Source organism: Zeus faber (assembly GCF_960531495.2).
Source record: "Zeus faber genome assembly, chromosome: 1".
NCBI lineage: Eukaryota > Metazoa > Chordata > Actinopteri > Zeiformes > Zeidae > Zeus > Zeus faber.
Window position 1 is genome coordinate 40,079,223 of NC_137193.1, and position 20,130 is coordinate 40,099,352.

At 42.7% G+C, this 20,130-nt stretch overlaps 1 protein-coding gene across 1 annotated transcript; it reads left to right on the forward strand.

Annotated features, from left to right (window-relative positions):
- The first annotated feature begins 3,091 nt into the window (after positions 1 to 3,091).
- Positions 3,092 to 19,652, forward strand: fsd1 (fibronectin type III and SPRY domain containing 1). The gene is made up of 13 exons (XM_080011157.1): positions 3,092 to 3,150; positions 5,900 to 5,995; positions 7,317 to 7,448; positions 8,406 to 8,507; positions 9,401 to 9,423; positions 10,256 to 10,377; positions 11,077 to 11,286; positions 13,405 to 13,503; positions 13,906 to 14,053; positions 15,730 to 15,812; positions 16,926 to 17,177; positions 17,769 to 17,857; positions 19,213 to 19,652. The coding sequence occupies exons 1-13, from the start codon at positions 3,136 to 3,138 to the stop codon at positions 19,327 to 19,329; spliced, it is 1,488 nt and encodes a 495-aa protein (XP_079867283.1). The 5' UTR covers positions 3,092 to 3,135; the 3' UTR covers positions 19,330 to 19,652.
- The last annotated feature ends 478 nt before the right edge of the window (positions 19,653 to 20,130 follow it).

Genomic DNA, 20,130 nt, shown 5'->3' on the forward strand with positions numbered 1-20,130 from the left:
GGAGTAATAAAAAGAAACATCAGAGTGGCAGCGCAGTTGGAATACAGCAAACACAGGACGACACCTTTATGCTGAGCAGCGAGAAGTGGAACGAGAACATCGTGACGAGGCTGAGGGTAGGACACACCAAACTTAATAAAACCCTGCACTTAATTAACAAACACCCCTCAGGATTATGTGATTGCTGTAAAACAGAGGAGCCAGTGGACCATGTCATTTTTCACTGCCATAAGTACTCTCGAGAAGGGGGAACATCAAATTGTGAAATCAGTGAGCTTGGAGTGGAAGAGATGAGTCTAAAAAAACTTTTGACATCGGGTTAGGGAGTCTCTTCCATTATTTTAAAGAAACTGGGCCGATCAAGAAAAATTGTGTTCAGTGAAATCAATTGATATTTTATTTTATTTTTTATATGGGGGACAGATAACTCTGGTACACACTTCAACATAGTAGGTAGCGGTAATGCACCTTAACGCTGGTTGCCACCCCCCACTGACCAGAAAAAAAAGAACACACTTGCAGAGAGGGCCGAGTAACTGGAAGTGGGGTTACTCCATAGAAGTCAATGTAAAAAAAACCTTCAGTCATACACCTTAAATTCCTTCTCACTGTCAAGTTTTTTTAATAATCGTGCAAAAAGATTACACTTTTGTTCGTGATATATTTGTCTGTCACAGTTGTGAAACCACTGCAGGGGCATAAACAGTAACTTGATTTAGAGTAACAAATTGTGAATGACCTCGGGGTGTTATCGCATTGTTATGTCACGATTTAAAACCGCTAAAAACACAGTTGCATAGCTACTGATCTTCTAAGCAAAAGCTTTAAACACCATGCTCGGATGATATTCCTATTTTTTGAATATTTGATGGTTAATTTTAATGTGAACTGGCTGGACTGAGGAGACAAAGACAGTGATTAGAAGATGAGTATTTAATAAGTACCGCTACAATGTTTTAAAAGAGAGCGAAAGAAGAAAGAGAGAAAGAAGAGAGAGTCTCTGTGGTGACCACCTGGCGGGATGTCACAAAAGGTGTAAAAGCTGAACATTTGAAACTTTGAAACAAACTTTGTGACATAAGTTTGACATCTCAACTAAGATCATTATGTTTGGACATTGTGTGCACCCGTATGTAAGCCACAGCACTAAGAGACTAAATAACATGACCCTATATGGTTACAAGAAATGGGGGTAACTGTGAAGACCCATCATTATTAGCAAAAAATTGCATAATTTTACATCATTAACTAGATTATTTCGTTATTTTGCTGCTGATATCGCAGGGAAACACTCAATGACGTTACGTTACGTGCGACTTTGGATTGTTAACCGGTTAGCAATCACGAGGTTTTAGACCAATGTGTTTTAAAAAGCTTTGCATCTGATTTTTAAAAATAACAAAATATATTACAGAAGTCAACAGGCGTTTATTATGCTCAATATCACAACACCAGAAAAGTGAATACAGACTGAGTTGAAGACAACTATGCTGAAGTTGGCTTCCGATTCGCAGTTAAGATATAAAAATATAGTAAAATCCACAATGTTCCTGTTTGCGCAGATAAAATATTACTTTCACAAATCATAGACTGTGTTAGAAACTGTTAGAAATCAAACAAAACTGGACTAGATTATAATATGAAGATTTATTATAATCTAGTCCAGGTTTGACTGCTATTAAGTATTTTATTTTAATTTATACCTGCTTTTATGTGGCCAGTGTGGGGAAAATACAGTAAAACCCCGCATTGTTCTTATTTTTACAAATAGAATATTACTTTCAAATTAGAAACTGTGTTAGAAATGCAATATGGGCTTCTTATTATAAACTAGTCCAGGTTTGACTACTATAAGTTCAAGTTCAAGTTCAAGTTCAAGAGATTATTTGTCACATACATATACATACGGTCATACATATATGCAGTGAAATGTCATGACACCTGGTGATTACGCACAATAAGCTCTATAAGCTCTAAAAATACTAAAACATACCAAAATGTGCGTAATCGACACAAGGTGCTCACGCAGGCAGCCGCAAGGGGAGGCGCCACAATCGTGATTCTGGGTTCTATAAATTGTATTGCAAGTTGAGAAGTTGAACTGCAGATTAACTCTTTCCTAGATGCAATGGCGTACAGTTGTTTGACTACTATAAGTACGGATCTAGACAGGGTTTTCGGTGGTCTGCGTGAAAAAGAAAAAAAGAAGTTCAAAACTTCCGAGGAATTTGAACGCGCCATGAAAGCAGGCGCTGTGAGTGGGCTGCTCGCCTCAGCGTTAGGTGGAATCGGAAGCTACGAATCGGAAGCTAACGTCGGCCTCACGGTTCCCTTGACTTTCCCCAACTGCCCGAATCGGCAGCTAAGTTCGGCGTCGTGTCGAAGACGAAGGGAAACGGGGGTTTTCTTCCGTGGACTTGAACATCTAATCGCTTTTCCGGTGGGGAACGCCCCCGCAAACGAACGACAGTGGTTTCGGACACGGTTCTTGACGCATCACTGAGTACAAATATCTCTGAACCAGCAAAACCCTTCAGACGGCTAAGTTTCTAAGCCAGCAAATGGCCCGAATCCAGTTATTAGTAAATGAAGATCAATGTCAGCCGATGGAATCAATAAATTATGTCAAAGATATTTATTTTGGCGGAATGCAAAGTCATCTCCACTCATAGTCAATATGAATTACGCCCAATGCCCTGGCCTTTTTTGACTTGGACTTTTTTTTTTTTTTTTTTTTAACTACTTTTTTCTTTATTTTTTTTTACGGCTCGGTAGTTATTTTCACAGTGTGTGAGCAATAATATTTGAGGTCTGGTTATACTTGTACTATTTTGCCGCAGTGACTCCTGAGTCATTTTAAAGATTCGTTCGTTACCAACGAATCGTTCGCAAATCGTTGTATCGCTAGAACGGAAGCGGCGCAGAAAAAAAAGGGGGGGGGGACTTCATTACCCAACGTGCACCTCGGCCGCACGCGCAGAACGCAGCACGGCCCTAGTCGTTGGTGCAGGAGGATGCGCCGCACCGAGGCAGCATCAGTACCAGCAGAGCGGTGCCAATAGGATCCGAACCAGGGGGACGGTGGAAAGGTACCGGAGCCGAAAGGTACCGGAGCCGGAGCAGCGGACCTGCAGGATGGGGGACCAAAAGGTGAGAATCGGGGGCTGGAGCAGGTGCAGCCGACGCTCGGCGCTGCTCCCTGGGCGTAGCTGTACAAAGGAAGGAGCGAAACGCGAGACTCGGCTCGCTCCGCACAGACCCGCGTCTCTCTAAATGCTCCGTGCGTTGTGCTGCTGCTGCTGCTGCTGCTGCTGCTGTTGCGATGATCAGTCGGTGAATTAAACGGTCAGGCTCGGAGTCTGGACTGGAAGTTAGAATATCCTGCCATCTTGGGAGCCGTCCAGGTTGGAAGAGTGCGAAAATGAGCGTCGTCCGGCCCGGGCTGCTCCCAAATTCATATGGATCTTCGTCGGAGCAACTTGCGCAACACAGTTTGGAAACAGCTGGTCCACAATACAATCCATAGTCTCTGATGGACAGCTCCCCGGTGGCCTTCAACACTTCTGTTTCGCACCAATCAAGCTTATTATGAGCCTCAAACAAGATAATTATTATGAGCCTTATAATAAACTGTTGGTTTCCCCACCTTGGGCCTGGCTCCCCATGAACCGTTTAATTTGTATTTCACGTACAGGGTCCGTACCCGTGCAGAGGGATCCCCACAGTGGCTGAGCCGCATTATTAAATTATGAATGCGCATCTCTCCGCCCATGAAGTGCCCTTCCCTTCCTTTCCTCCCTCCCTGTCCTGGTGAATTGATATTGATACCCCCTCCATGCAGCAGAACGGGTTGTTTTCACCAAGAAACCTGAGACTGAGTTCTCCTGAAGCGGTGTGGCATGGTAGAAGGAGTGATACAATTTAGGAAATGGTATAACGCACTTTCAGCCATTGGTGGGAAGTAGTGATGAGGGAAATGACTCGAGTAAGACTGTATATAATTACTTTACTAAATGACTAATCAAATAAATTCTGGTTGGGTTCCTTTTTTTGCCCTGCATTTTTAGGGGAACACATCCATCCATCCATCCATCCATCCATCCATCCATTATCTATACGGCTTATCCTCGTGGAGTCATAGCTGTCATTGGGCAAGAGGCGGGGTACACCCTGGACAGGTCGCCAGTCTATCACAGGGCCGACATACAGAATCATTATTTATTTATTTATTTATTTTCAATTGACAAATCTGTAAGCTACAAGATATTTGTATACTCAGCTACAATAAATAAATCTTATCTTGGGCTTAATTAATCTCAAAAACACAAATGTTTCATACAGATACATTTGGGTCTCTGATGGGCCTACTGACACACAAACTGTGAAATAAATTGTGGGCTCCCTTTTTCAAAAAACAAGTCATGAAACAAGCCGTTCAGATTTGTGTCTCCTTCCTACGTCACTTGGGGACATTAGAACCGTCCCGCATCTGAGCAGCTCCGTCCACGGCTGGGGAAATACCTAGCGCCGGACCCGCTTGCATGTCGAAGCTAAGAGTTTATCATGGCAAGTGCTCTTTTGGCTCCACAGACCAGCCCAACTCCCTTAAAAGAAAGGAATTGATACCAATTTTCTGTGACAAAACTGCAGACGATGGAAATGTAATTTAAAAATTAATTCTGGTGTGTTTCTTAGGTGCTTTTGAGGCATACCTGTCAACCCTCCCATTTTCCCCCAGGATTCTCCCATATTTACCCTTCTCTCACTGTCCTCCCGTAGGCTGCACCGCGCAGTCCGCTGCCTGTTTCTCCAAACAAAACCAATAAAAGCTGTGTTTATATTGTAGGGGTATTTATTTTATTTAATTTTTAATTGAATTGAATGAAACAAAAAAAGCCCTGTGCGGTGCAACTTTGCAGTGCAGCCTTGTCCTTGCATTACGAAAGTCAGAAAAAAACTTTTCAATTACACCTTGTAGATCTAATACAGTAGTACCTTGACTTACGACTGCATCTACTTACGATTTATCCAAGATACGAGTAGCGATAGTCGCGAAAATTTGTATCGACTTACGACCGACTGCTCCAAGATACGACCGTGGAAATTTGCAATTGGTGCGTCGGCGGGCAGCCGGCGTGCAGTCGAGTCGTGTGTGCAAGTAGTTCATGGCTTATCGATATTTTTTCATATTTACTGTGTTTGTGCTGTGTATTTTGTATATTTTCACCCTTCATGATTTCATGATTTTATATGGGAAAAATTGCTTCGACATACGACTGTTTTAACATACGACCGTTCTTATAGAACGAATTACAGTCGTAAGTCGAGGAATCACTGTATAAGTGATTCAGCAACTGGATTTCTTATTTCTTGTCTCAAATTTGTCCAAAAACATATTTTGGTGGACTGCTATGGTGAAATCAGTGAAAGTTTACGTACTACATACAGCGGAACCCTACTACTCATTCCCAAACCCCATTGGCTCCCAGAACTATGGGCCTCAGGAGGGAGGTCATGCTCAAACCCCATCTCGCACAACTAGGGACATACCCTGAAACAGCCTACCGGCAACAGGAGGGTTCTAAAGGCATGTTAGAATGGCTAGAATGCATAATCTGAGTGGTATTTTCAGCAAAAAACTTCAAGGACGTGTTTCAGGGACCTCAAAGACCCATATTAACGTGTTGAAAAAGAGTATAATATGGCTCCATTAAAATGTACCTGCAAATTTTTTCGTTAAAATGTTGAGAGAAAATTCTATGTTAGGAAAGAACTGAAGTAAAAGTATCAATACTGAACTTTAGTTATTGTGCATAAAGTACTGTTATAGCTGAAAATGTACTCAGGTATACTGTAATGTGTGTGTGTGTGTGTGTGTGTGTGTGTGTGTGTGTTCCAGGAATCTCTCCGTAAGATCACCACCACGCTGACATTAAAGAATGAGGAGATCACAAACTTCATCTGCTGTCTCAAACAGAGTCTGGAAAACCTGGAGGTAAACACCACAAGGAAGTCCCTATTTTTAGAAGAAGAATCTTTAATTGTCACACCACACTACACTTCACTTCACTACAACACATGCACATGCTTTGGATGGTTGCCGGTTAAATGAGGCCTCTACATTTGACCCAACCTGGCTTGTCCTTCCTCTGGGGGGGCAGCCAGGAGCAGTGGGCAGCATTTGCCAACACACCCGGGGACCTGGTTCCAAATGTCCATCGCTGGTCAGATGATGATGTGTGCATGTTTTTGGTGGGGGTCCTTACTGACGTTAGGTGGAGGAAACCCCATGTGAGCACGGGGCGAACATGCAAACTCCACACAGAAAGGCTCCTATTTGGGAAATAACCCGCCGGAGCACGGTGCCAACAGCGCCCCAGGCGGGAATTGAACCCAGGACCTTCTTGCTCTGAGGCAGCAGTGCAATGCACTGTGCCACCCTTTACCCTCGTAAGCTTAAATTATGCTTTTTCCTAATTTTTTTATTGAGGAATATACCATATACCTTTATAAAAACCAAATTCCTGTGCTTGGCTTAAAAAAAATACAAATAAAATAAAATGATATATTTACTCTTACTGTACAAACTTTAAGTATTTACATGAGTACTTATGTGTCAACATAAGTAAGACATAGATTTCTAATTTTGTGTATGTTAAATTGAGTGGTATCATTGATGTCAGGTATCAACAAAGTGTTTTTCAAATCATAGTCTCTGTTGTACATTCAGACTAACAAGACAGGATACTCAATATTATTGCAGTTTTGTGTTACAGCTTTCAGTGCTTCTCGGGTTTTATTTTAGTGACAGACCTCACATTCAAAAGGAAATTGTCTTTTATCAGACTCTTAAATGTAAAATAGAATAGAAATAGCCAATGAGGTACTTTGATATGCGCATAATACTTTGATGCAACTACAATGAACATCAACAAAAAGACTGAGCTTTAATGTGTGGACGTAAAGAGCGTTAGATTACACATAAATTAAGAACCACTCAACCTATTTTTATTTATATTACTGAAAAAATATTTTGTGATATTTTTTTGGGGATCCCCCTGGGCTTAGGGAAACACAGTGTTTTAGAGCACAAGAGAAAAAACCTTCAAGTTCCCAACTACGTTTATTATACTGTAATTTTGTTTATCGATACAGTTTGGGCAAACAGATAATCACTGTTTTCCAGTCTACCGGTATTTCTCACAAACAGTGTACAGTTGAGTATTAACCCAAACTATTGTTAGGGTCACTAACTATTGTTTATAAACCAGACTCTGTGTCCTCCATGATTTTCTTTTATTCCTTTCTCACATCAGGCAAACTCTACCCGAGTCCAGGATGACCTTGAATCTGAGTTCAGTTCCCTGTACTCCGTCCTGGATGTGCTGAAGGAGGGGATGGTGACGCGCATAAAGCAGGAGAGAGCCAGCCGCACATATGAGCTGCAGGTGTCTCAATTTCTTACACACTCACAATTTGGCCCTCTTTAAAGTGGCTCAGATCCTCACACTTGCCCATTTTTCATTTTTTTGAACAGAAGTGACTGTTCAGTTGCTGCCTATAAAATATCTATAATATATCCCACCCCTTACAGGTACCATTGGAAGGTGTGTGTGTGTGTGTGTGTGTGTGTGTGTGTGTGTGTGTGTGTGTGTGTGTGTGTGTGTGTGTGTGTGTGTGTGTGTGTGTGTGTGTGTGTGTGTAATTTAAAGGAGTTCTACTTTCAATTTATAGGTTCTGATTTAATATCATTAAGCTCTTTTGGGTCTCCAAAAATAAGCCAATATATACCTTATATTGTACTAGAACCCTTTATTTTATTCCAATTATAAATGATACCCATAATAAATTAAATGTTTATCCAGTAAATGTTTATCAAGTTAACCTGAAGGAAACCTATAATGGTGTCTTTTCACCGTAAAGCAATGTGATTTTAACAGTCAATATATTTAATATATACATATTTTAATGTACAGAATGTAAATGGTCTCCTAGTTCTGTGTACAACTTATAAAATACAGGTGAAATTCTTAAACTCCTGCTTTCAGCTCTAGCATTTCTTTATGAAGGCATTGCCATGCTATTTTGAGTTGCAATGAAAAACCCTGACAAAATACATCATCTTTCCAACATAACTCTACAGTATTATCCACTAGAATGAACACATTTACAAATAGTAACCCCTAATGGACGCCACAGAAACTACATCAACATTTCCAATCGTGACTGCTCAGATATCCCTTAATGTACCTTTTAACTCTCTCGCTGTATCACTGTGCGTCTCTCTGTTCAGTCTGGGCCTCAGGAGCCGAGCCCTGACTCTCAACTGACGCAGTGACCGCACGCGACATAAAGGCTCCATTGAGACGCCACGGAGGCACTCATGCTCTGTGTTTTCTCTCCAGAGTCAGCTGAGCTCCTGCTCCAAAGCACTGGAGAGCTCGGAGGAGCTGCTGGAGCTGGCCAATCAGACGCTCTGCTCCTCGGAGACGGACGGTTTCACGCAGGTAACCCGCCGACCCCGCTGTGGCCGCACGACGATGTGGGCTCTGAAACACACAGTGTGACGGCAACTTTGGCGTGAAAAGGGATACGACATTATTAAGTTCAGCAATAATTCCTAGCTTTACACGAACAACTCCACACTTATAGTTGTATGATGTGTGTTTACAAACTCAATATTTCTACTTCAGGCTACAAAACGTCCACAGGGTTGGTGGGGGGGGGGGGGGGGGGGGTGACAACAACGGTTAGAAAGTAGTTCCATATTCAGACCACCTTAATAAACCCTATGAATTGGATAAAAACCTTGATGTTTCACGACGCAGATATTTTCACTGGCCAGGGGAAAAAACTTGATCGATAAAAGAGTGCTCTTCAAACTAAATGTCAAAATCTGGAAGTGGGGGGATTGGTGGTGGAAGTGGCAGTGTTTTGCAGAGGTGCCGTGGTTGTGGCACAACGTTAATATTCCACTTCAAGTACTTACTGTAAGTAAGTAGAAGATTAAAAATTTCAAGGCAGAAGGTTAACCTTCTTTTTTTTTTAAAACCAATGAAATGTCTCATTTCTTACAGTGTGTGTTTCCATCTCCATTATGATAAACAGTTGATTTAACTAAACCGTCTGTTGGTCTTTCTCTCTCTCTCTCTCTCTCTCTCTCTCTCTCTGTGTGTGTGTGTGTGTGTGTGTGTGTGTGTGTGTGTGTGTGTGTGTGTGTGTGTGTGTGTGTGTGTGTGTGTGTGTGTGTGTGTGTGTGTGTGTGTGTGTGTGTGTGTGTGTGTGTGTGTTCTTTTTAAGTGGTGAATCACAACTTCATGGGCTCTTCAACTCAGTTTTCTCTCCGTTCCGTATCTCTTCTCTCTTCCTTTTTGTTTGCTCCACCGCTTCCTCTCTCCAGGCGGCCAAAGACATTAAGGATAGGTATAGTACTCAGCACAACCCTTACTCTCCTCTCTTGTAGCCTACTCTAACCCCTGCGCCTCCTCATGATAGCGTAGCGTGCATGCCTGTTGGAAAGGTTGTCCCCACGGCAACCAAAGCGTCAGTTGAGCGGCTAGCGCTAGGAAGGGTTTCGCTCCCGAGCCCCTGATGTTTTCCCACGACACAGTTGTAGTGGTCGGCCTCTTCCCTCTGAATGCTGTTCCCTCTCTCGTAATGCTTTTTATGTTGGTCCCAGGAACGTGTCGAGTAGAGCTGTCACAATTATTACATCGTCGCCTGATCGCAGTTATTTGAGCTAATCAGGATCATTTCGAAAAAAATCTCCAGTCATATGTTTCCATCCAAATTTCTGCGGAATTTTGAGTCAATGTTATAAATGCCGCAATAAATGTGTTAATTAGTAATTAATTTTTTTTCATTCATGTGAATCACCTTTGTTTTCCGAGGCTATGTTCAATGTCAATAAATGTCTCTTCTTAGGGTGGATGACTACATAAAACAAAAAATTTAAATTTTCATCACAATCATTTCTATGATAAGAAATCGTCAACTAAACCGTAATGATTGTGACAAACCTAGTGTTGAGTGCTGGTGGTGTACTGAGTAGAATCTAGATGCCTTGGAGTAGCACACAGTGCTAGAGTTATCACTTAGTGCCTGGACAGTGGTGCATCTGATTCAGTCGAATAATAGGAGGGGGGGGGTTGCTTATTTGTCTGTCTGTGTGTGTGTGTGTGTGTGTGTGTGTGTGTGTGTGTGTGTGTGTGTGTGTGTGTTGCGTGTGTATTTATGTGTGCCTCTTTGTTTTCAGCGTAACAATGGCCCCAGCCTTCCGCTTGTCCCTGAAGGCCAAAGCCAGTGACAACATGAGCCACATGATGGTGGATTTCAGCCAAGAGCGAGACATGCTGAAGGGCATCACGTTCCTTCCAGGTCTGGTTTGCCGCCCGTCCTTACCACCTCATGTAAATCTTTAAGGAAGCAAGCACCTTAGCCCCTGATGGCCTTATCAGGACCATTCCAGGTGTGGGTATATGGATCAGGGGGTCAACCAACTTTCCCAAACCGGGAATAGCCTCCTAAAAAAGATGTATTATGTACCTGCCAGTCTCCTGATGAAGGCTGTACAGCTACCCACCCAGACAGATGACAAGTAGTCTAACTTTTCTCTAGTCTATTTACCTGAGCCTGATTTGTAAACTACTGTGAAATGGGGCAGGGTGTTGGACGGGATTCCATTTTTCAATTTTTTTTCTATACAAATTCAATAACGATTCAATCCAATTATTGATAAGATGGCTCCAATACAACTCTATATCAATATATTGACATTTTATACATGATGAGAATTGCTACCAAGCTTTCCGTATACCATCTGACAACATGACAGAAATATTTCATGGCACAAATTCAGTCGACTGTGACTTTGTAAACAAATTTATCGATATTAAAATGTTCATATTGATTCAGAAATTGAAGCTATAGCATTGAATTGTGATTTTTATTTTAACCCGTCCCTTCTGTGAAGCTGTGGTTAAGTTATAGAGCTGATAAAGAAAGTTCTAAAGTTTAAAGGTTTTGACTGTGTCTCTTCCCTCTCCTCTCCTCCCTCCTTTCCTCTTGTCCCTCCAGTGCCGGCGACTCCGGAGATCCAGGTGTTGGAGTGCCAGGTGTGCGACAACACCATCTCCGTGGTTTGGACTTTACTGGAGCCCGACACCAAGATCGACCACTACGTGCTGGAGTATCGACGCACCAACCACGAGGGTCCGCCGCGCATCAGAGAGGATTACCCGTGGATGGTGGTGGAGGGCATCAGAGAAACCGAATACACGCTCACAGGTAGAGTTCTATATTCCTTCATCACAGATACAGTCTCACATTAAGGCCTCTAAAAATCTATATTTGCAGGATAGTTGAAACGATCGGTTCACTATTTTTGATCCATCATGTGTGACTTTTCATAGCAACAACCTTGCTGAACACTTTACTATTGATAAACTTGCCAAACTTAAAACACGGCAAATCATTTTTTTGAAAACAGGAAGCTAACAATAGTGTCAAAGTCTGTACAAGTCCCACGAGTTTCCCACTGTGTGAAGTTGGAAGAATATTACAGCAATAGAAACCAATACACAGAGCACTAGTGCATACAGTAAAAGTATAACGAGGAAGACGAGGAAAAGCACGGAGGGGAGAAGGGATGTGTCACGTTGCTAATCTAATTCCAAATATTCGTAAGGCAGCCAGCCATCTGTTAACATAGTGTTTACTTACTGTATTTCCTCAAATAGTGACCGAGCCTTTTATTGAACTCAACTGCAGAGGGTATCAGGCTTTTATTAGAGGCAGGATTTTATATCTAAAACCAATCTGAACACACTCTGCCCGCACTTGGTTTTTATTTTATGAGTTCTCTTTGTCATTTCTCAGCACTCCCATTACTCTTTTTGTTCAGAGACATGGGAACAGCCGGGCCGCACAGTGACCCAGAGATTGCTCTCTCTCCATTACGCAATCCACTGCCTTGATCCAAGGCGTGGCATCCCTAAGTTGGGTTGAAAAATGTTGGCTTTATACAAGTACAAACTAATGAAAACAAATATACTGTATCTACTGTAAAATAAAAACACAGGTAAACTGACACGGGAACCTGCACTTGAGATGTGGTGCACACGGCGCACTGCTGGGGGAGAAAAAATAACTACTCCAATTCTCTGAGTTAAGTTTACATTTAACACAATTAATATATACGTATAGTTGAATTTAAAAAATTGAAAGCGGTGGAAATGCATTATGCTTAACTGTCATGCACATTATATAACAGGCACCAGCGGTTTATCCATCCTTGGTTTTTTCCCCCATTTGTTTGTGTCGACCTCGGCATTTATTCAAGGCCCGGGGTTTATTGGAGTACCTGTTCATATTTGAAGAAATATGTTTTTTCTTATGATCTGAATCTGAATCTCTATTTGTCACACATTGTCATAAGACAAAGGCCAGGTTCACTTTGCAAGCCTTAGTGGTCAATTCGGATTCGTCGCTCGGATCCGATTTTAATTTTATTTTTTTGTTTCACATTTATTTAAATGTGGCCAATATCAGATTCCAGTGAAGTAACAAAGACGTCGCAAACAGCACGCTGTGGTATGGAAGTTAACACGGCAGGCAAATGCACTGCGACCCAGCACGGTCCCCGGCACGGTGGATGTCAGGCGGCTTGGGACCGTTTACGTCTGCTCAAGCTCACGGACAGAGGCGCAGTGCTTTTTTCTTTTGTTTTGTTCAATAAGGAAATTTCGTAAAAAATTGCTTCCTCAGAGGACAGACACACACACACACACACACACACACACACACACACACACAATTTTAGATCCGGTGCTATTCATAAATCGAGGGAAGCATGGGTGTCCCTCGCTGTGTTGGTCTATTTATCTATTATTTATTTTCCCTGCAGTGCTATATATGCCGCTTTAACGGTGACCGGCAGTTGGGTGCAGGTGGCGACGGCAGTGGTGCACCTCGCTTGAACTTATTCTCAAAAAACAGGGGTACTTTTTTTTTTTTTTGCGTCGCCGGTCCATGAACATTGTGTGTGCTGCGGTCCGGTCTGTAATAATAAAAAGGTTGGGAACCCCTCTCTAGAGTGAGAGTTCCGATTTGACTCTGCAGACTGAGGTCGCATTGCAAAAAGTCCTACCTGTATGTGATTTAGGACCACATATGAAAGTGGCCCAATTCCGGATTGAAAAGTTCAGATTCCATGTGACTTGTGCTGTACATGCTGTCATGAAAAAACCCCAGATCTGAGTCACATGAGCGAAAAAAAATTGGATTTGGGCCACTTTTGCCTGCAGTGTGAGCGTAGCCAGATTTTGATCGCGCTTGATTTATTGTCTCAGCACATCTGCCATCTTGTGAATATAAAGATAGATCAAAAAAGTCTTCTTTCACCAGGGCTGCGATTTGACACTCGCTACATGACGTTCAGGGTAAAGGCGTGCAACAAGGCTGTGGCAGGAGAGTTCTCTGAGCCGCTGACACTGGAGACGCACGGTAAGAACCAAAAATACTAACATTGGAAAAAATGCTGAATTATGTACATGTACTGTATGTACATACAGTCCTGAGTGAGTGTGGGGATGGGGGTTTTACCTGTTGCTTGTTAGACCAACTAATAAGCAACAGGTTGTACAGCCACACTGATCCTGGGCCCCAATTACCTAGACCCAGGTCAGGTGTGGCTGCTCAAACCACACCATCCCCACACCACAATGTTTTATATAGAGTTGTATAATATTTCCTGATGCTAGCCTGTTAAGTTTATTTATTGGGTGATCCTGATTTGAATAGCATACATTTCATTGGGGTATGTAGTTCCTTTTGTTTTCATGTTTTGTTTCATTAGAAATTATAATTTTATGTTGGAGAATGTTTTCCTTTTCATGTTTCCCTCAGCATTCCTGTTCAAGCTGGATGCGGGTTCAGCTCACCAGAACCTGAAGGTGGAGGATCTGAGCGTGGAGTGGGACAGCAGCGGAGGGAAGGTGCAGGACATCCGCAAGGACAAGAACAGAACCAACTCCCCCCTGCACTCCCCCGCCAGGTCCAAAAAAAACCCTTTTATTCTGCTGTCGTTCATTTCATAATAAGAATGGATTTAAAGACATCCATTTCAACGATAGGTTCGCCATTTTTCAGCCCGGGCCTTTGAAAAAAGAGATTCAACAACACCCTCATGCCACCACGTCACACTCACACTCAGCCTTGGTCTCCGGGCGCTTTTAAACACGCAGTTGTGTTGCGAGCTTTCAAAATCTCACCTGTCGTCGAAGCCTCAAGTCCTCCAACACTAGTTGTCATCCCTACTTATCTTACTTATCTGCTTCTCTCTAAAGCTTTGTTGTGTCCTTCAATCATTTGATTCAAGGGCATGGCAGGACATGGATGGTAAAAGGAGGACTTGAGCCTGTGCCAGCAGCGCTGGAAGGCAGCATCTGAACAATCACACCACCAGGCCCGCCTTCACACGGAGACCTGGTCTCCTGGCGCTTTTAAACACGCACGTGTTGCAGGCTTTTAAAGATCAGCTGCCATCGAATCCTCATGTCCCTCATCTCCAACATTGAAGTTCTCTCATTCAACGACTTATCTCTTTGCGGACATGGATGGAAAAATCATGCCACCAGGCCTCCTTCACTCTCTGCACTGGTCTTCGGGGCGCTTATAAACACATCTTTGGGGTGCTGCCTTTCAAAAGCACACTGTGCAGCCTAAAGCCAAGTCCTCCTACAACGACTTACCCCTTTGAGCCACAGAGACTGACATGGGTGGTAAAATTGAGCCTGTGATTTGAAGCACTGAAAGGCATCTCAACCCATTACGCCACTGAGTCCTGCTGGGTTCCAGCTTTTCTGAGATGTTGACTTTTGCCCCTAAAATGCTCTGTGGACACCACTGTGTACTAGAGTTATTTTATGTCAGGGTGGTGGTAATTTTACCTCATTAAAAGATCTACCTACTTCTCGCACCACTGATATAGACAGACAGACAAACCAATGTTTTTTATTAAAATAAATCCATTTGTATTTGCATGTAGGACTATTAACAGGATCAATACAATTTATAACAAAATAGATCCAATTTGCGGCTCATGGCTCTCTTTGGAACTCGGGCTCTCGGCTCTTTTCCTTCCAGTTTGGAGTCTCAGTTCAGCATGTGAGTCGCTGCAGAGTTGCGAACAAAACAAGTAAATGACTCCTTTGCTGGAGTGACTCCCGACTCCCGAGTAATTTAATATGGTATTTTTAAAATAGCATTTTATATATTTATTCTCTTTTTCTTGTCCCACTGTCTTCTTCTAACTGAGTGAAGAAGGTTTGAATGATCTGAATTGATCACTGAAAAGAGCTCTCCTCTAATTAGTTTTGTTTAATAACCATGCTTGCATTAAGTGAGGTGGAGAAGGGTCTCACATCGGTCCTGCCTGGGGCCTCCAAATCACTAAAACCGCCCCTGCTTAGTGTAGTGATAATCTCTGGATTATACAAAACTAGATTAGTGCTCATAATCTAGACATGTGCATAATCCGCTGACAGTCTTTGTTTTTCCTTGATGTCTATTTGTATTATTTGAAATGTATTGTGTAATATTGTATATTGTATTATGCAATCCATGCTGGGCTGAATGACGTGCAACCATTCCTGGGCCAATGAATTTGATTGTCATTATGATTCATTGAACCGCATGTTAACGTTCAGCCTCCATCTTGTCCGTCCTCAGGGCAGCCCTCATGTCGCCGAAAAGAGCTCCGACCGCACGAGTTGGCAGAGACAGGTTCACTGCCGAGTCCTACACCGTGCTGGGTGAGTACACATACTGCTTAAAGTCTTAAAAGTATCCGTAAACTATTTGTTTCTTTTTTTCGAGAGTGACAAAACTATGAGATACTGTCATGCCAAGTGTCGGCTCCCTGTCGTGAGGTGGTTTGATGATAATCCTGTTCTAACAATCCGCACAAACGGCAGCCCCTGCCCCCGGTTCTGCTCCCCCCTCCCTGATTGGTCAGTGATCTGGCGACAGAACACGTTGGCCCTGCCCACTCCACTTCGCCTTGGAACAGCCTTGGTAATTGAAGGGCGAAGGTGGAGTGACGGGGAGGTGGTGCGGGGAAGGGAGCGCTTCATTCATACTGAATTGGATCACACTTTTTATTAATTATGAAACTGAGCTATTGCTGCAACAGAGGTAAAGACAGTCTCGGATCGTACAGGGTGCAGAAGTGTGAAGATATAACCGTGTAAACAATTAATAAATAAGTAAATAAATAAATAAAAATATAACTGCAAAAAGTAACAGAGCTTGGTCAGTACCTGAATCGGTGATTTCCTTACAATTGTAAGAATCTACCATCACTAGAAGCAGAATTATGAAAAATGCAACTTCAAGGAACAGCAAATTCAAGAAACAGCAAATTTTGCTTCTGACGTCACTTGACATGATCTATAGTATATATATTTCTTTATAACTCAACACGGGTAGAATGCTTTATTTGTTTGCGACAATCTGTGGTCAGTTATTTCTGAATAATGATCACTGATCTGTTTATAATGACCGTGGCCACGGCAACCACTTGCTCTTGCTAACACTTTTTCATACTCACTGGTGGCGCCATCTGGTGACGATACATAGAAACTGAAGAAGACGGCCACTTGAAGAGATGAATCTGGACATATGTCAGTCCAATTAAATTTAAATTCTTTTGCAGGATGAATAGTTTGCTATGTTGCTGTTGACTGTTCTTCTTAGCGGAAGCTCTTAAACTAGGCATACCAATTGAAATCCATTCAGAGTCGTTCAAGACCTGATCACACGCGGGATATTTGGCGATATCACACGGGTGCCTGCACATTATCCCTTACTTACTGTACTGTTTATGCTTCAATAAAAAAAAACCCTTCCGTTTTCTCACCCTTCAGCCGACACCATGATCGACGCCGGTCAGCAGTACTGGGTGGTGCGCTACGACAAGGAGAGCAAAGCGTTTGCGGTGGGCTTGGCCCTGCGGAGCTTGGGCCGCTTCGACCAGCTGGGGAAGAGCGCCGCGTCCTGGTGCGTCCACCTCAACAACTGGCTGCAGCAGAGCCTCACCGCAAAGCACAACAACAAGTCCCGCACCCTGGACTGTCCCATCCCTGATCGCATCGGAGTGTTCTGCAACTACGAGGAAGGTACGCTGGACGCAGAAACACCCGCTCCAGTGTTTACTAATGTGAACTTAACAGTGAAGTGAAAACCCAATTTTTCATTTAAATTCTGAATTGCATTGCATTTTAACCGCTTTTTCTCAGCATATTTTGTATCTTGTGGAATGCTGTATTTGTATCCTATTCAACTTATTGAAAAATAAGTTAAAATAAGTTATTAATTTACATTTGGAAGTGGTAGCATTCAGAAATATTACTGGTACTAATACAAATTCTTAGAATTGTATATGTAACTATTCTAATTATTCAAATAGGGAAATGAAAATATTATATAACACAGCTGTATATTTAATTCATAATTGCATGGCATCACTTTTCTTTCACTTTTTTTATAAGCATAATTAAGTTTAAATTTTATAATGGTAGCCACACATTTTAAATAGAAATACAATTAAAAATTATTTTTTAAGTGGATTGGATACATAACAATATTCACTCTGTTTGTGTGACTAGTTCTCTTGCCAGGACAAACGCAGATACTATCGCATTGGATTTCTCTTTTGGAATATGGATTTATTTGAAGGATGTAAGTCACATGGGTGCTTCTGTTTCCAGGCGTCCTGTCCTTCTACAACGCCAAAACAATGCAGCTCCTTCACACTTTCAAAACCAAGTTCCCGCAGCCCGTCATCCCAGCCTTCATGGTGAGAAACTGATGCTGTTCTACCACCGTGACAAGCACTCAGACCTTTTACTGAAGTGAAGAAAAAGTATAGAAGTACTTGCTCTTAAATGTAATCAAAAGTCACAGTACTTGTCATATCCACTGTCCTGATATAACTATAATACTATAATAATAGAGTCTATAATACTTCATACCGTACGACTGTAGCTTTGTTTCTGAAGATGATGCTAATGCAGATCCTGATTACAATTTACATTCAAATAGTACAGCTGGTGTCACAGTAATTTACAAGGATATTGACCTATTGAATTATTGGTGAGCACTTTGATGGATCCAGTCCATGAGCGTCTATGCTTTGGCTTGCTTTTGATGTATATAAATTGAGGTTTACTTTTGAAAGCAACGTGACATAAAAAATAGGTAGTAGTAGAGTAAAAAGTTAGAAAGATATTTGCTTTGAAATGTATTGGAGTAAAAGTCTCTGAAACGGAATATACTTGGAAAATGTACTTAAGTACTGTAACAAAGTATTTTGTTACTTTCCACCACTGGATAGTGTTTTGGTGTGCGCTGCTGAAGAACTTCAGTTTTCATTTATTTTGTTGAAATGTTGCTCAAAAAAAAAGGAAATGAAAAAAGAAAAAACCAAACCAAAAAACCACTGGCACAGAGACCCAAGTTACTTGTAGAGAGAGGGCTAGGTGGAATTAGCTCAGGAGCAGATAGACACATGTCATGACAAGGGCTCCTCTCCTGACTGAGTGTGGGGACGGGGGTTTTAACTTGTTGGCCACTCTGATCCTGGGCCCCAATTACCTAGACCTAGACAGGTGTGGCTGCTCAAACCACACCATCCCGACACCACAAAACAGAACTGAAAAATATTCTTAACATGGTTAATAAATTCCAACCTTGTAAGGTATAACATCAGCCCACACCGGATATTAATTACCAGATGCCTGCATCCCTTAATAAACACTATGGACTTGTAAAAAATGTTATTCTCCTACTTCAAGATCAATGTGCTCCCCATGTGCATCATTGAGCACCCTGTTGCCGGTTCACCGGTTGTCCTTCCTTGGACCACTTTTGGTAGGTACTAACCACTGCATAGCGGGAACACCCCACGAGCCCTGTCGTTTTGGAGATGCTCTGACCCAGTCGTCTAGTCATCACAATTTGGCCTAGATCAATGTCTCTCAGATCCTTACGCTTGCCCATTTTTCCTGCTTCCAACACATCAACTTCAAGAAATGACTGTTCACTTGCTGCCTAATATATCCCGCCCCCTTACAGGTGCGGTTTTAATGTTGTGGCTGATCTGTGTATTTCACAAATAGATTCGATTCCCTGTTGCTCTGCTGCCCCCTGCAGGTGTGGAACGGTAGTTTCTCTGTGCAGACCGGCCTCCAGGTGCCCAGCGTGGTGCAGAGCGGCCAGAGGAAGAACAGCGGCACAAGCAGCTCCAACTCCAACGCCAGCCTCACATAGAGCCGCCCGTCGGTCCGTCCGTCCGCCCCACCCGGCGGGCCAGAGCCACCTGCTGCTGCCTCTGCCCGGGCTGCGGTCCGAGCCATTTCGTAGACAAGTTGTATTACTGAAAACAGGTTTTATGTCGCTCAAACACAGCATCTGCATCGCCGCAAAATGCAGGTTTGGTTTGACCTGAACACAGGAGTCGGCAGAAATGAACTCTTTAGTTTTAGGACTCCCAAGTGAGTGTAGTCCCTCTTGTCATCTGCTCTGTCCCACTGTAGCTACAGCACAGGTTTAGCGCTGGACGCTGCCCCCCGGCAAAGCCCCCTGTCCACCACGCTGCCATCTGTGTGTGTGTGTGTGTGTGTGTGTGTGTGTGTGTGTGTGTGTGTGTGTGTGTGTGTGTGTGTGTGTGTGTGTGTGTGTGTGTGTGTGTGTGTGTGTGTGTGTGTGTGTGTGTGTGTCCAACTCTACTCAAATCCCTGTGCCTTCCTTTTCTCGCACGCAAACAAAAGCGGCCGACTAGAACAATCCACAACACTGTGCAATATCAGTGTTTCAGTGCTAGATGCTCTACGGCCCTGAACAGCTAAAACCATTCATGTGTTGCTGTGTCGCTCGTTTGTCATTGTCGCATCCTGACTCTTCTAAACCGAAATCGCAAGAATTCCGTCTTTTTTCCTCAATAAAATAATTGCACTCATACTCACCGACCTATTTAGCTCTAATCTCAGCCTGCTTAGACTGTATAAACCTGTAGTTTAGCACAGAGTCTGGAAGGTATTTGACTCTTCTTTGCCAGCAGCACGCGGACAC

What these genes read in the sequence shown, in the direction of transcription:
- fsd1 (XM_080011157.1), top strand. An exon ending in CCCCTGCACTCCCCCGCCAG is followed by an intron (nt 14,054 to 15,729) that starts GTCCAAAAAAAA and finishes GTCCGTCCTCAG; the next exon opens with GGCAGCCCTCATGTCGCCGA. An exon ending in GTTCTGCAACTACGAGGAAG is followed by an intron (nt 17,178 to 17,768) that starts GTACGCTGGACG and finishes TTCTGTTTCCAG; the next exon opens with GCGTCCTGTCCTTCTACAAC.